The 17,868-nt window shown below is 34.8% G+C and overlaps 1 protein-coding gene across 4 annotated transcripts; it reads right to left on the minus strand.

The window, feature by feature from the left end:
• Positions 1–3,201: 3,201 nt before the first annotated feature.
• LOC148618053 (tyrosinase-like protein 1) lies at positions 3,202–16,790 on the minus strand. 4 transcript variants are annotated; one of them, XM_088585902.1, is made up of 5 exons: positions 16,401–16,652; positions 9,453–9,569; positions 7,048–7,461; positions 5,835–5,944; positions 3,202–4,740 (listed from the first exon to the last, which is right to left on the minus strand). In XM_088585902.1, the coding sequence occupies exons 3-5, from the start codon at positions 7,459–7,461 to the stop codon at positions 3,255–3,257; spliced, it is 2,010 nt and encodes a 669-aa protein (XP_088442028.1). In that variant the 5' UTR covers positions 9,453–9,569; positions 16,401–16,652; the 3' UTR covers positions 3,202–3,254. The 4 variants fall into 4 exon arrangements, with proteins under 4 accessions (XP_088442028.1, XP_088442030.1, XP_088442029.1 ...); XM_088585904.1 differs by lacking the exons at positions 9,453–9,569; positions 16,401–16,652 and adding an exon at positions 16,689–16,790; XM_088585903.1 differs by lacking the exon at positions 9,453–9,569.
• Between the last annotated feature and the right edge of the window lie 1,078 nt (positions 16,791–17,868).

The following is a 17,868-nucleotide window of genomic DNA, read 5'->3' on the forward strand; positions in this document are numbered from 1 at the left end:
ACAGAGACGCAAGCATTAGACTGGTTCCCGATCGCAATATTCAGTATGTTACACATATACAAATTGAGTTACCCCCCTGGGAGTAGTTGTCGTAATTTTCAAATGTTATTTTATTAAAGAAGGGAACATGCTTACATGTATGTGTAGAATACTGTACATAGAAGAATTTAGGCTTTTAACTAGTTTCAAACTTATTTCCAAAATCTTTAAATGTTATATTTTTATTAAAAAGGGGAATGTTGCTTACATGTATGTGTAGAATACTGAGCATAGAAGAGTTTAGGCTTTTAACATAGTTTGAGGGACATGCATGTGATATTTGCATTATTGTAATTAAATATTACAATCTATGATAATCATGACTAAAAAGTATCTTGACAGGTAATGTTCTATATTATAACTTTAGCTTGCGATATCAAAATTTTGAAAAATGGAGTTTTTTCTTATAAAATACATGAAATATTTCCACTTTTAGTAACTAAAGCTGGCTCGTTCTCAACAAGGTCGTTAGGGGTGCGAGATTCAAGGCCGTGCGCATTTATCATTTGTAGCTAAAAATATTCAAATTATCACTCAAATCAAAATAAACACTCGAAAGCAAAACTGCAATTTCACTGAGTTATTTTTTGACACAAGTCTCAAGAATTTAGAACATTTGTTACCCTGAAACGGCTTTCCATCCACTTACTTCCGGTCCATTTTGAACATTGAAAATAACCCCGTACCGGGACCTCGTGAGAGAGTATTGCTAGTAGCTAATACCTGGAACGTAGTCCCGGGAACCAGGATACGCAAGCATCGACTTGCAAAGGTCTGATGGCGCAACAAAGTAAAGGGCTGGGAGCTGCAAAGTTGGAGGCGAGTCAGGTGTAGCGATGATTCAAGATTCATTTGGAAAGAAGAAATGGCCGCACACTTGCCTACAGACGCCGGAATGAGAGATTCGCAAGGAACTCCGTCCTTGAGGTCAACAAATCCGGCGAAGGAAGTTTAATGATGTGGGATGCCATTTCCTACGCCAGAAAAACTCAACTGGTATACATTTCTGGCAACCTTAACGCCACTTGATACAGAGATGAGGTTTTGAAACCACACATGCTGCCTGCAATGAACCTCCGTAGGAAAGTTTTTCAGCACGGCAACGCTCGCCAGTTCACAGCTCGTGCTGCTGTTGAATTAATAACTAACCAGAACGTAACAGTGCTCTAAATCGTCTAAATCACCAGATTTAAACCAAATAGAACATTTGTTTGATGATTTAAATCGACATGTGCGCACTCGCCAACCATAACCGCAATCTCTACAATAACTTCAGTAGGCTCTTAAGCAAGAATGGGGGAAATTCCGCAAGACCGTATTTGTCATCTGGTCCAGTCTATGAAGAGACGGGTCAATCCGTGATGTATTTCAGGCAAAGTGTGGGAATAACGGATATTGACTTTTGAAGAGATGAACGCTATGGACTTGAATTGATTAGTTTTGAAAAATATGAAGGTCTGAACAACATGTGCGCCAAATTTCAGTGTAATGTTATGCTTATTACTTGAAATGGTATTGAAAATTTCGAGTAAATTTATTTCGTGACATGTTTCTTTTTTGGGAAAGTATACAATTTCTTCATGCTCCCAGTTTTCATTGGAGTCCGAGTTGCTCATTTACTTTTTTTGCTTTGTACGTATCATTTTCGTTATTTTATGTTCTTTGTTGTGTGTGTGTGTGTTTTCCATGTCTGGTCTTTGTCCCCGGATGATATTATTTTGATTTCCGCTTGAATCTTGGTTCCCTTGATTACTCTTCCAATCATCACCCAGGTATGTTTGTTAACGTCATTGTAATGAAAACAGAATTATCTGGATTGTTATTTTGCTAATTCATTATCTTTTGTTCTGTCATAAAGAACTGAAAACAGAGTAATTGGAAAGGTTTATGTTTCAATTAATAATTTAATATTTCAGTTAAGAACAGCTTCGACAGATCTATGCAAATGCTCTCTTCCACCACGTTGTTGAGGTACTTTCATCAATATTTCATGATACCAAAGAATTCAAAATGAGTAGTTTTACGATATATGTAACCATTAGTGAATTTTATCGGGCTGTTCTTTTTTTTTTTTAAATATTATTAATAAAATACCAAGCGTCAATAATGGGACATTGCAGTTTCATCGTGTACGTGAAATGAGAGAACAGAAACTATCTGCATACATGATGTAGCGAACGCAATAAAATGCAATTGCATCACATAAAAAAAAACCAGCAATACGATCTCCAACCAAAAAAGGGAGTAACATCAGTTGCTCTGGAAGGATCAGAATGTCTTGCTTCGCCATCTACCCCGGTATCGGTATACTGCAAGTAAATAAAATCAAGTAAGAGTGTAGCTACCAAATCATTTACTCTATAAAAGCAACAATATACTGTATTGTTGTCAATGGATGGTATGCATTTTCTTAATTGTCATTTGAGCAATGGTTTAGTATATGAACGTAACAGTTATCTATTATTACCAGTTTTTTTAATACGGTTAAGTGAAGAATCATAGCAACAAAATGTTGAGATGTTTCATTCAAAACAATTCTTTTTCATGATTCAGTGATGTTTTCGGCTTACTTTTTCAAAATTTTGTTTTCAGTACTTCTTGTATGCAACTAAACATTGCAGCATGATTTTCATACATATTTGATTCTAAGGCTGCTGACAAGAGGTATTTTTGTATTAAAAAAAACACTGCGTCAGTGACAAAATGCCGTTAGACCAAAGGTCCCTCAGGGTATTCACCAACCCAGTAGTCAGACTTGTCTGAGCCCGAATTATTTCAGATTTTATTCACCACATTTATCAAATTTTGCAGTATTACAAATTTCGAAATACTTTAAACTCTGAGGCTTCATTCCTTGAAGTACACATGATGGAACCTCTCGGTGATGGAAACGGCTTTCTTTTCCGATGGTTTTTGTCTTGAGTACTTCCAACTAAGTTTTGAATTATGATCTTACTGCATATTTGATTCTAATACTGTTGATGAGAGATTACTCCTTGAAACTAGTGTTCAGCATATCGAAATTTATTATTTATGATTGTATTCTGTATTTACAACCAAAACTTTTGAAAATAAGAAAACAATTCACTTCCTTGGATGCTTAAAAGTAAGTAGGGGAAAGGGATATACACGTACAAAGAATTGAATATAGAGATTAAAAACTATAGATTAACATTTATTCCCAGTTGCACAACAAAGTTCAATGTACTTTCATGTCAGTCACATACAAATTGCAAAAATATTTCGTCTTCGTTAATTGCAGGAAAATGATTTGGACCAGGGGCATCCCAAAGCATCTTTACAGCGTCTCCATAATCATCACCATATCCCCTAGGGGTTTGAGTCGTTATTTTCAATGCCCCATCACATCGTTTGTATACTCCTGTGTTATTTCTACAATATGGCTGACACACTGTTCCGCACGGCGCATATGCCGTGATGACAACGTCCGTGTAACGTAGTTGAGGACTTTTAACAGCCATATACATAATTGACGAATCGAACGCTTGTCTAGCATCAAGTACGGCGAAATCGCGATAGCTCCCGTGATAGTTAAGGCCATCACTGTGTACAGCCACTTTTGTGAAGATGCTATCCATCTCTATGCATGTTCTAGGTTGTAGTTTAAAGGGAAACAACTCCCTAAGCCCGCTGTATCCATGGGGATCGTATATATCAAGCTTTGTTTGTAGCTGACCTTGGCGAATTTGAAACGAATTAAATTGGATCTGTTCTGGTTGTCGTTTATATATTATTTTCAATGGGATATACACCCAAACACGAGTATCCGATATTCCATTCATTAAATAATTGTTCTGTATTACGTTGTAGGATGTTGTTGCTGGACAAATGTCGTTCACTGGGCTTATCATTAAGTCTGTGTAAAAAGGACCATTATAGTTATCGGATTTTTCTATGTCAGAAATATTCATAGTCAGGTTAAATGTTGCTTGCCTTCTAGGACGACGGTTTCTTCGGTTGACAACACGACTTTGGCGCCTTCTTTGTCGACGGCCGATAACTTCTACAGACACACAGCGGGGTTGACCAAATCGCGTATCGCATCGAAGATATCGTGAGCCACAGTCCGTGTTCGTATATGAACACGTTGGAGACGGTTGATATGTGAATATTCTGGAGGAATACATATTGCTCATACCGTGAATATTTCGTAATCTGCCTAGTCTCATTGGTCGGTTTGGACCTTGAGATTCCGGTCCGTAATCGGAGGGATAATCAGTTTCCGGGTTGACACCAAGCCTCATTTGATTCCGACGGAAAAGTTCCCATATATAATCGACAAAGCAATGATGTAGGTAAAATATTGGGTCGAATCCGGCAGTTTCAGCTGGCTCCATTAAACCACCTATCCACTGATGGACATCTCCATGTCTTATTTCAAAATCAAATGGCGGGACTGCATTTGGTTCGGCTATTTCATGAAGGCGACTTCTGGTTAGCAAAGCACGCACAGTACCGTGATCGAAAAGGTCTCCATTTTGCCCTCCATTACGAACTAATGGTCCTGCTGGAGTATCCCAATTACGGAATGGACCACTTCTAACACGACCAGTAACTGAACCCATGAATGAGTTAGACCATATGATAGATCGTGTAGGGTCCCGAAGTGGCTTGTCCAGTCTTGAGTCCCAGTATGGGACCACGAGATTCGGAACTTTTTGACGAAGAGCATTTTCAAATCTGCAAAATAATTACTAAATAATAACTATGTCAATGTATGTAAGCACTTTAAGGAAATTTAGATAAGAACTCGACCCACAGACAAATCGTCAAATTCTACTAGGATCTTATGATAAATTCCATAATTTTTGACAAGGCATCTAGCTTTTAATTTCGTCATTTAAAACCTTCCTCAAATTAAACATGTGACATTACAAAAATGTATGCTTCATAAAACCTACAGTGTTGAATCTGGTACCTGTTACCAATCACCATTGATTTCCCGTAATTATTGGTATTTTATACCTTATAGATATTCTTTCAAATAAATCAATCATAAAAATTACATGATTATGTAGTTATGCTTTTAATTGTTGCTCTGCTTCGTTTATAGATATGATAAAATATAATAAACTCAGAGCGATTGTCATAAAATAATTATAGTTTACATATACTACATTTATCATAACAAATTATGATTTAACAATCGATAGAAAGCTCATATAGCCATCAACATGACTTACGAGACAATAAAATAATACATTCAGTAATTATATTTAATAAATAAAACTCGTATTTTAAACGAGATTATTTAGATAATATTCATTAGTCCGTTCAGGTTTAGAATGAAGAACAAATTAAAATGATTATCAAAAATAATATAAATATAATAAAAAATATTAATATAATTATAACATACAACTAAATGATAACTGTTAAATCTGTTAACTGTAAGAGGGTTGAATAATATATCACGAGATCAGGTATGGTGTATATGTCAAAGAGACAATAACCCCAACGGGATGAAAATGTTAGTCCAAGACTACCCATTGTCTTCAATGACCGACGATGAAACCCTCATACCACAGGTACAAACTAGTAATGAAACATAAATGGTTCAAATGGAAGAGACCAAAAAATGGAGCAACCCAGACCCAGCTTCTTTTCAAGTTTTTTTTTTTCCAAAACTGGGTCATCTCTTTTTTCAGTTGACAAAATATTATGTGTGGTGAGCCTTGCGTTGGACCGAATGATCGAAAAATAAAATGCTTGTCTGGATTATAAAGATTATAAGATTATAACCTAAATATGAAAGTATATATAATGACACTTACACTACAAGCATGACTCTATGAAATGGTAAGAAAGCGGCCCCGTGATGTACGTCATCAACCAGTCGTTGATGTAACAATCCTAAGGCGTCAAATCTGTTAGGCCTCACAGACTGAAAATTAAAAAGATCTATTTCGTTAAAAAAAAAACTCAGACTCATCTCCTTAAATTGTACTTTGTAAAGTCTATTTGGGTTCCCGTTTCGATTTTTTTTGTTTTGAATGAACTATTTTTGCGTATTTAGTTCTACTGATGCTGGTTACTCTGTGTACAGTATATATGAATTCGCAATATTACTATGTGTGGTATTTTCCGACTTTTTTCCTGAATTGCATAAAATTATTTGCTTAATAAAAATCAATTATGAAGAAACTCATAAAAGATGAGTAGAATAGAATAAAATGTTCGCCATATTTTTGCACAACACAATTGCAGTATCAGTTTTTGCAGCAAGGTTTTATTCTTACTTCACTACCATTATCAAAATGAACACACTATTTAATTATTTATTTCGTTAAAAGTTATTTATTTAATTATATTCCAAAATTTTCCAAAATGGGTTAGTATTTCTACCAATTCAACAGACCCTTATCCAGTAGCACGTCTTGATCTAAGACGTTTCTTTATTATTTTTTTCTTTGTCAACATTTTCTTTTTTTTGTGTGTGTGTGGAGTAAGATTTTATTCAATTTAGCTGCATTGTTTTACTTTCGTTTTTGTATTTTATAGTTAAATACTTCTCTACTATGTATGATTTAAGATATCCAATTTAGAAATCTATGTATTTCTATAATTCATTTATATCAGTTTGCTTTAAGTGTTAGTATTTGTAAGAATCAGGCCAAATAGGCAAAATCAGAAACATCCATTTTAAAACCCAACCGATCTGACAATGTAATATCACTCCAGAATGCTTTGTCTATTTCAAAAGACCTGTATTAGATCTCTGCATCATTGGATTTGCTCATAATTTTTTCAATAAAATCTTAGAAAAATGAGGTTTTTGACAGATTATCTGCCCTTGAAATTTTCATTTTCAGTGCATTTTAATGAAATTGTAACTCAATGGTCCAGCATGATATGGAAAATCTTGTCTTGTTTTCTTTGATTCTGATGGTGCAAATAGTCAAATTATACTTTCAAAATGATTGGTTTTTTTTTCATACCATGTTTCAACTACTTCCTGATTCTTACAGAGATTGACTCTTAACTCACAGTGTCTTCCTTTAAAAGATTGATAGCCCTATGGAAAGCAAAGCGTTCTCGATCGGACAAAAGTCGATATTCCCTCCGAGTCCTCAACGGTCTTCTTCGTCTTCCACTTCTATTGACCTGCCTTTTGAGCCTCAGACCTACAATTTCATATTCTGACATGCGCAGTAGCTCATCAATCCAATTTTCTGTTTCTACAGAAATGTTTGACCATGCTGTCCGGAGCATATGCCAATTATTTTTCTGTACACAATAAGCATGTCCATTGTCCCAGTGGGGATCAGAATGGTTTGTCTGAAACCTTTTCTGCTCAAAGCATCGTTTGAGATCGATAGGTGTGCTGATTTCATAGATTTTACAAAAACCTTGGATCGTTAGCAGTGCCAACGCCAGAAAAGCCAAAATAGCAGTCGTCATCTGAAAAAAAAAAGGCTTAGATATTGCGATTGTATACATATCAGTTTTACATACTTTTAAGAGTCAAAATCAGCCTTTAAATACCAATCTTAAATTTATACCGATAATAATTGTTGATAATACAATCCATTTAAAATTAAATCGACTTTATGAAAAGGTTTCGAAGAATCTTCCATAAAAGTGAAGTTGTTTGCATTCATTTAATGTTTTTTAATGTTTTAATGTATCCATCAGCACCATGAAAACTGATATATTCAACGGGTCATAGTTTTCCTTTCCTCATTTGTCTACCCTGGACTTGACTTTTTATGAGCAACTCGGCGGGTGTTTCTAGAAAAGCAGAGGACGCTTACCCTACCGGTGCACCTGGTCCATGCTCCCAGTTTTTAGTGGAGTCCGAGTTGCTCATTTACTTTTGTTACTTTGTATGTATGATTTAGTTACTTTATGTTCTTTGTTGTGAAGGTCTGTTTTCCATGTCTGGTCTTTGTCCCTGGATTACCTTCTTTTGATTACCGCTATAACCTTGGATCCCTTGATTACTTTTTCACATGTATTAGTGCTTGTTTTTTGTTTGTTTGGGATTTTTGATGTACAGCAGTTCCAAACTGTATCTCTAGGAATAATCTTGATTTCTTTGAACCTAAGAATACAACACTATGAAGAAGTAAATCAAGGGAACCAAAGTTATAACAGTAATCAAAAGAATGTAACCCAGGGACAAAGACCGGACATGGAAAATAGACATACACAACAAAGAACACAAAATAACTAAAATCATGAATACAAAGTAACAAAAGCAAATGAGCAACTCGGACTCCACTAAAACTGGGATCATGGACCAGGTAAACCGGTAGACTAAGCGTCCTCTGCTTTTCTAGAGAGACCCGCGGAGTTGCTCATAAAAAGTCAAGTCTGGGGTAGACAAAAGAGGAAAGGAAAACTATGACCTGTTGAATAAATCAATTTTCATGGTGCAGATGGATACACCATAACGATCCACGAGTTCATGATGACGACCATAAAACCTCTGTAGTGATGACTTCAATCTTGTAGAATAACCTTGTTCCAGAAGCCTATTTGTCAGAGTTCTAGCGCGATACAAAAAGTCCGCGTAGTTTCGGCATGTTCTGGCATAACGTATGAGTTGTGATATGAACACTCCATACGCAGGTGCTGAAGGGATGTTGCAACAGATGAAAGGAAAGTTGACAATTCTGTATGAAAAGTCATCACGTTTGTCGTAAAGTTTGGTCAATAGTTTTCCTTTATCATCGATTTCTAAGTGTAGGTCTAAGATATGAGGCTGGCTTCACAGTGTCTGTAGTATCCTTTATCTCAAGTTCTTTGGGGGTAGATGCGATGTATCAAATCCCCGAAAATAGGATTGTTTAAAGATAATACGGCATCTATATAGCGGAAACTGAGATTGAAGGATCTAGTCAAACGAAATTTTTTTCTTTCAGATCAGATCAGCTATAAAGTCAGCCTCACAAGAGTGAAGGAACAGGTCAGCAAATAAATGAGCACAATTTGTTCCAATTGGATGCCGACCGTTTGTTGAAAAACACGTCCACCACAATGGACAAATATGTTGTCGGTTAAAAATTTCAGCATTTTGTAAACATCTTCCTCTGTATATTTGGAAGACGATTTGGAATTATTTCTTACAAAGTATGAGGAATCTCTACCAAGAACTATATATTTGTATCTAGTTGTACCATCTTAATTTTTTGCTTGTGTAACTCTAATTTGGTTTTTTTTTCGTTTTATATTTCGGGTTTAAGACGTAGTCTATTAAATTTTGCGTCGCTGGCTTTGGTCTATTAATAGCATGTAACGGTATAAATATATTTATGTGAGTGATTTTGAACTACTTGCATGATTAAACATGATATAAAAGTAGTTTTGAGAAAGAGAAACGAATCTATTCAAATAACAAATATTATAAACTGAAAGTTAATAACGTCATTAGATATTGAATTTCTTACCACATTTATTGTGAAGATTCACTTAAGATAGTCCTCCATAGAAGATTTTGAAACAACTGCTGAATAGTTAATTACGCGAAACCACACGCGAACATTTTTCCGATGCTTTGTGTTAATCTAAAATATGATTAATTTTAGACGTTTGTAATGATGAACAAAGAAAGTCCCACAAATGTCATTAATTAGACAGGTATTGATGAATTTTAATTAAAAGTGAAATATATATTAATGTTCTGGAATTCCAACTGAAAAATATATTTTCACATTTTCTTTCTGTTTGTTTATGTATTTCTGATCTCAAGAATTTTTAATCTACAGATAAGTCCATGCACCTCAGCAGCTACGTCGTCATTGGAAGAGTGCAAATGTCGACAACTAATATATTGGACAATTGAGGCATCTAAACACCAAATATATTTTATTTCTACTTCAATATAGCACTACTAAATATTTTTATATTACGTGTTAACAAAAGGATGCATACAAATACGAATGAAATACTGTGAAAGTTCTTTAATTCGTGCGTACCAACTTTCGTTATTGAAGGAACAACTTCAAGTTCGTAGATTATTGAATTCATGGATTTGATCATACAAACAAATGGGCAATATCCTATTCGTTGGGAACGAAATTTCGTGTTTACCTCACGAATAATAATTCTTTCACAAAAGTAGGTTTTGACTAAAATCACCGGTTTCAATATTTCATTTTTTACAAGATGTTGCACCCCTGCGTCGTGCTAAGATTCTGTCATTTTTTTTGACATTTTAGAACTTATTCTATATGTATACAAGTTGTAACAGGAAGGAGACAAGCAAGGAACTTTTCAAAGGGGAGACAAGTCATCATTTAAAAATCAATATCACAAATATCTAAGCATTGCCTCCAAAGAAAGCTAATTAATCCGTTATGAAAAAAATTCGTTATGCATCACCTAAAAATACTAAGTCGGTACGGTAAATAGGAAGAGCAAGTAGCCTGGAAAGGGAAGACACAATCAAAGTCATCATGTAAAAGCAATATACCAAAAATCTAATTGACAATGGAAGCTGAGAAATCTGTTACGAAAATTTTCATTATGCCTCATCTAAAAGATTCAAAGATAAACAGTAAGTAGACGAGCGAGGAACATGGAAAGGGGAGACAAAGTACAAGTCATCATTGAAAAGCAATTAACAAATATGTGAGCATTCCCTCCAGTAAAAGCTGCGAAATATGTTACAGAAAAAGTATAACGGGTAGACGGATGAGCAAGGTGATAGTAATATAACCCCCATTCTAATGTAGATATCCTCCGTCTTCTTTCATTCAGTATTTGTTAATTCTATGATTATGTTATAAAACTTCATGATAAGCCTATTCAGAGTTATTAACACACATTTATTAATTGTCACATGTGCTTATGAATTTTGCTTTTGGATACTTCAAAAGTATTTAGTGTTTTTATCCTTTAATATGATAGTACATAAGAAGTATTTCATTACTCACTATCGTAGGCGGTTATTTCTAATAGCATGATAGAAATGTCTTCATTTTCGAAAAAAGGACAAATTAAAAAAAATGTTTTTTTAGAAATAAATACAAAAAAATGACAAATCTAAAAAAATAACATTTCAAAACTTACCATTGGTCAATTAAAGCCTTACAAGAAACAACTTTTCACATCCTATCTGAGTATTGAAAAGAATTAGTTATTTCCATACAATTATAATTAAAAATCTATCAATGATGTTTTCCCATATATCAATAACCTCAACTGATTTATATATTTCTTGTTAAAATTCAGAATTACAAATTTATTACTGTTGTATGACACACCAAATACGAGATAGGAGGTTGAAAAAAGGATCCTCGATCATTTAAGTAAAAAAATCTTTTCAAATTCAAAAGGCAAATTATAACGAATTGACAAGTTTTTGTATAGTGTAAATATACATTTTAGTTGATGCGAAAACACACACACACACACACACACACATACACACACACACACACACACACACACAAACGAACAAAAAAAAAAGAACTGCAAATAGAAAAGTTGTTCAGCTGTACTAACAATTAAAACAAATCATAATGATATTTAGATCCTTGTAGTTACACTTACGCAATATTTTTTCTATCGATATACGAATAACCCCGTGGTCTTTTTTCTCAGGGCAATTATTTTGAGGCACATTTTTTCGATCTTGTATACTGGTTTTATTTATATAAACAATAAATATCACTTTTTAAACAATATGTTTGTTGTCATATATACACCGCTTGGACTGAAGTGAGGATCGTCCATTGCTGCAACAGTGTGAACTCTTGAATCATGTTCATTCTTCACTCGGGGATCCTTCGGTGCTTAGTCTGTAAAATCACTTAATATTATTTGAAAGTTATATTTGTGTCACTCTTGGTCGATCTGTTTCTACACTCGTATGAAGCCAGAAAAAAAAAAGAATAGCGAGGAGCCAAGTCCTTCAATTTCACTTTCCGATGTAAAGATGATGTATTAACATTGAATAATCCCGGTTTCAAAGAATACTTACACCTAATCTCCCCAAATTGACTTAAAATTAAAGAAACAACTGATTCGCCTTCTTGTGCCTAAAACAAAGACATAAACTTCTTCACCAGAGGTACGTTCAGCCTTTGTCAATATCATCAACTACTGAAGTGTTACTGTCGTCATCACAATTTGATTAAGCTATATGAAGTTACTATCTCACAAATGTGACAAGATATGTTTTACTATATGTTTCTAGAAAATTAAAGGAAGCTTTCCCTACCGGTGCACCTGGTCCATGCTTCCATGGAGTTAGTGGAGTTCGAGTTGCTCATTTGCTTTTGTTACTTTGTATGTATGATTTTAGTTACTTTATGTTCTTTGTTGTGTATGTCTGTTTTCCATATCTGGTCTTTGTCCCTGGATTACATTCTTTTGATTACAGCTATAACCTTGATTACTCTTCCACGTCTCCCCGGAGTGACAATCCACCGAACTTTACACTTACTATCTGCAGTGGTGTAGCACATTTGACATATCGAAAGAAGTCTAAGGTGCTCGGTCATATGATTCACTACGGCATTTTTCAATGTCAGTTACATGTAGTAATCTCAAAACCGTCATGTGATGATGTTGAAATTACACAAATAACCTTTCATCTTCGTTTACATTTTCTATTAAAGAGTAATCAAGGGAACCAAGGTTCAAAAAGAATCAAAAAGCGGTAATCAAAAGAATATAATCCAGGGACAAAGACCAGACATGGAAAACAGACACACACAACAAAGAACATACGGTAACTAAAACCATACATACAAAGTAACAGAAGTAAATCAGCAACTCGGACTCCACTAAAAACTGGGAGCATGGATCAGGTGCACCGGTAGGGTAAGCGTCCTCTGCTTTTCTAGAAACACCCGCCGAGTTGCTCATAAAAAGTCAAGTCCGGGGTAGACAAACGAGGAAAGGCAAACTATGACCTGTTGAATAAATCAGTTTTCATGATGCTGATGGATACATCATAACGATCCACGAGTTCATGATGACGACCATAAAACTTCTGTAGTGATGACTTCAATCTTGTAGCAACATAACCCTGTTCCAGAAACCTATTTGTTAGAGTTCTAGCGCGATACAAAAAGTCTGCGTAGTTTCGGCAAGCTCTGGCATAACGTATGAGTTGTGATATGAACACTCCATACGCAGGAGCCGAGGGGATTTTGCCACAGATAAAAGGAAAGTTGACAATTTTGAATGAAAAGTCATCACGTTTGTCGTAAAGTTTGGTCAATAGTTTTCCTTTACCATCGATTTCTAAGTGTAGGTCAAGATATGAGGCTGACTTCACAGTGTCTGTAGTATCCTTTATCTCAAGTTCTTTTGGGTAGATGCGATGTATCAAATCCCCGAAATTAGGATTGTTTAAAGATAATACGTCATCTATATAGCGGAAACTGAGATTGAAGGATATAGCCAAACGATATTCTTTCTTTCTGATCAAATCAGATATAAAGTCAGCCTCATAAGAGTGAAGAAATAGGTCAGCAAGTAAAGGGGCACAATTTGTTCCCATTGGAATGCCGACCGTTTGTTGAAAAGCACGTCCACCATTCTTGATATGTTTTACTTTTTTCACATGATTTATTGATTTGTTTAATCAAGTTCAAGATCAAATGATGTTCAGAATAAAAATATAAAAACACATAACCAGTCCTACTTTGTCATTGGATGGTGGCAACTTTGAGGTAAACCACTTTATAATTTAAATGAAATTGACACGTTGCGAGATTTATCGTAAATGAATGGTATTTCTGATTTTTATACAGAGGGTTGTAGTTGTATAAATAATGTAGACAGAACTGAGTCGTTTGATTGTTTGTTTCTGCACTTTGTATCACATCTACCATTTGAAGAGCCCGTGCGGGTCCGTGTGTCAAAAGAATAGGGCCATGGCAGCACTAAGCTTGTCGTAAAAGGCTACTAAATAGTGCTCAGAACAGAGCAACTTGGTTGTGTGCCCCAGGTGGTAGAATAAGGTACCCCTGGGATGTTACATGCCGGGGTCGTCAGGCCATAATACGGATAACCTGACCGCAAACCATAGTGGTGCTACGTGTTTCCACGTTCCTTGCACGTTAAAGAACCCTGCTGTAGTATTCTGTGGGAGTATGAACCTTTGCGCTCCGCCACAAGAGGCAGAATTGCTCGACCCTATCTACCTCTCCCTATTTCGAGTGGGAATCAAAATTTGGCGACCCTATGTTCCTTGCGTCCCGTCCCATTTTTATGTCACCTGGCCGAAGGCCAGTTGAGCTATTGCCATCACTTGGCATCCGTCGCCGTCGTCGTCGTTAACAATTTTTCAAAACTCTTCTCTGACACTATTTGACCAACTGAAACCAAACTTGGTATGAATGTTCCTAGGGGTATGTTACATAGAACATATGCGGGGATTTTTGTTCCATCGGAAAACATGGCCGCCGTTACTGAAAATAGAACATAGGAGTCAGACAGTAGTTTTTCGCATCTATCTCCAAAACCGTTAGATTTTGCCAAATTTTGACAGAATAAAAGTGTCCAGCATTATAAACTCTAGCGGTGGTGAAATTTTCATTTTAATCTGTAAAGCCATGTTGGAGTTATTGCCCTTTATCGACGTCTATTTTCTATTTTTAATGTTATTTCTTTCAAAAATCTTCTCTTCTGACACTACTTTACCAATTGGAACCAAATTGGATATGAATGTTCCTTCTTAGGTTTAGTCAAATTCTTTCAATCGCTGAAATGATCCTCAATATAAGGTCTACAAAAGTCTCTGAGAGATCAAAGTTGTCAGACGTCTCCTTGTAAGAGTTTTGCCCTTGAAAGGTGAAAATAGACGCTTTTTAACAGTTTTCAGCCAATATCTTTAAAGAGTAATCAAGGGAACCAAGGTTATAGAGGTAATCAAAAGAATGTAATCCAGGGACAAAGACCAGACATGGAGAACAGACATACACAACAAAAAACACAAAGTAACTAAAATCATAAATACAAAGTAACAAAAGCAAATGAGCAACCCGGACTCCACTACAAACTGGGATCATGGACCAGGTGCATCGGTAGGGTAAGCGTCCTCTGCTTTTCAGAAACATCCGCCGACATAAAAAGTCAAGTCCAGGGTAGACAAACGAGGAAAGGAAAACCATGACCCGTTGAATAAATCAGTTTTCATGATGCTGATGGATACACCATAAAGATCCACGAGTTCATGATGACGACCATAAAACTTCTGTAGTGATGACTTCAATCTTGTAGCAGCATAACTTTGTTCCAGAAGCCTATTTGTTAGAGTTCTAGCGCGATACAAAAAGTTCGCGTAGTTTCGGCAAGCTCTGTCATAACGTATGAGTTGTGATATGAACACTTCAGATGCAGGTAACTATAATAGATTGAAAGAAACATTGAATTGCTGAAATGATCCTTATGACAATTCCTACCAAAGTATTCTTGAATCAAATTTTTTTGGACAACTCCTAGTTAAATTTATTGCCCATGAAAGAAAAATTTAACCATATGCGATTCAGGCTCCTGGGAGCCTCTTATTCATTTCATCATCATTTGATCATTCATTTCATGTTTGCCTGGATATAGCTGAAATATTGCTGCTGATCAATCAATTCATCAATACAATGGGAAGTAGTTGATATGAACTGGTATTGCAAAGAAATTTACCGTTACGATATGTCGGAATTAAACAAACTAAAAAAATGATAAGTGATAAGAAGCAATGCTGTCATAGAAACAATTTAGGATAAAGTCGTCTGTCAATAAAGTACAATTTTGAGACAATGGGATAAAACACATTTGACCTGTTCATGGCGACACCAATTAAAAAGTTAATAGTTATTTGAAGAATCTAAACAATAAATTTGTAATCACTTAACATGATTGACAGACATCTTGTAACATGCAAGATATTAAAAGGTAACTTGGTACAAATTCGAGAAAAAAATAACTTCCTATTTATTCAGACCATTCTGTGGCAATACTACAGATTTATTTCAAGCAGAGCACGTATACAAAATGAGTGATTAAGCATAAAATATGGAATACTAATATATCAACAGGGACATTAAAATAACGGAACACAAAACTTATTTTTCCGACAGGTACATAAACATGATACACTCAAGATCCATATTTACGTAAACAAAATTTACACGTACTAACTGACGTACGCATAAAAAAGAAGAAAAAAAACTGTTATTCGACTTTGTGTTGAGAGAAGTTTGAAATGCTCCAATTGATATTTTTAATACTAAGAAGAAAAAAAAACATAGATTCCGGTATAGTTGGTATAATTATAAGTTCTTTTCCTCCGAGGCTATGCTTATTATGCCATTGTGAAAAATGCTAAATACATGCATCATTCTAAACCCTAAAAACGTATTGTTAAAAAAATATTTCCTTACCTCGCAGCCATATTGAAGCAGACGACAAATAAGCAGAAATTTGGCATGTGCAATGTTGCTTATTTCTTGACCTCATTAAGTTTGTAGTAATATCACTAGACAGCATTATAGTCGATTATCTTGTTAAATGTTGTTGTAAACAAATAATTATATGTTGGTAAACAAGTTTCCTTGTCTTTTGTCTTTGATTCATAGGTCATGATGGAAGTTGTGTTGTCGCTACATATATAAGCGGTATTTAGTCTACAAATGTACTACGTAGCGTACACTATATTTAAGTACACGTACCTGCGCTAGATTGTTGTTTTTTTCTATGTGACCTTCCTAGTTATTAACCATGGAGAAAGTAGTCCCTTAAAGAGATCTTCATAGACCTGGATTATTGTCATATTGTCTTGTTCCTAAAAATGAGATCAAGGTTAAGTGGTTGTTGCTATAAAAAATCGAAAGTCACTCTCCTGAAACATATCTTAACCTAACAGTTTAAAAAAAAATAAAATAGGTTAGATTTGGACGAAGGTTCAAAATACATTGAAAATATTGTAGTAGGACTGAGTCTGGTTTAGACATGCTTTCGTATCTTTTAGGATTTGGTTTAGACAGGTTTTCAGTAATTGAGGATTAGGTTAAGACAGGTTTTCGGTATTTTAGGGTTCCGTTTAAACAGGTTTCACTGTGCGTGTAAAATAACATAACTGAAATTAAAAGAGACAAATAGCAAACGAAAAACTGTAACCAAAAACTACAGAAAACAAAATATTAGTTTAAAAACTGGATTCCGTCGAAACATTGACGTAAGTGCTACGGTCAAAATTGAAAACAGTCATATTGTATAAAAAAATGTAACGTCATCTCCTTTTGTTTAATTTTCAATTATCTTTATATAGTCTTTCCTTTTGACTATGGCCTAAATTTTATCAGTTATGTAATTAATTGTTTAACGACATACTTATCAAAATCTTACAATTACCATCATTTTAATTCAGTGCTTTTTATTTCTTCTTCGAACCACAAAAATGGCATAGATTTTTTTATCGAATAGTTCAAGTATAACTATTCATAATTACACAAATTTTAGGGGAAAATGTTATTTGATGAATCATCTACAACCGATAAATATCATAAAAAAATAAGTAATATGATTTGTACATAACCACAACACTTGTTATTTTCGAACTTATAATGATTTTATCCTAAAAATTATGACACTTTACATCAATAAAGTAAACTTGTGAAATAATGATGAATAATAAACACTGTTTGTTAACTTTCAATATTTCTTTTATTTAGAGTTAGAAGTAAGATCGTGAAAGTCTACATATTGGATAGAAGGTATTGAGACGCCATCTATGCCTAATGAAGAAACTGGATCCAGCTGTAAGGCAAGCAATCATCTGTAACCATGGAAAAACCGTTTTTTTTTTGGTATTTGATCCACACAAACAATAAAAGGAAACAAACAAACCAT

The sequence above is a fragment of the Perna viridis genome, chromosome 5 (genome assembly GCF_037379345.1).
Source record: "Perna viridis isolate PV_CMFRI_1.1 ecotype Kerala chromosome 5, ASM3737934v1, whole genome shotgun sequence".
NCBI lineage: Eukaryota > Metazoa > Mollusca > Bivalvia > Mytilida > Mytilidae > Perna > Perna viridis.

Bases quoted from the DNA above. Each gene is read 5' to 3' on its own strand.
- LOC148618053 (XM_088585901.1), bottom strand. The intron at 5,945-7,047 runs GTGAGTTAAGAG...TTTAATTTTCAG, and splicing joins ATCTTTTAAAGGAAGACACT to TCTGTGAGGCCTAACAGATT. The intron at 4,741-5,834 runs GTAAGTGTCATT...ATTATTTTGCAG, and splicing joins CATAGAGTCATGCTTGTAGT to ATTTGAAAATGCTCTTCGTC.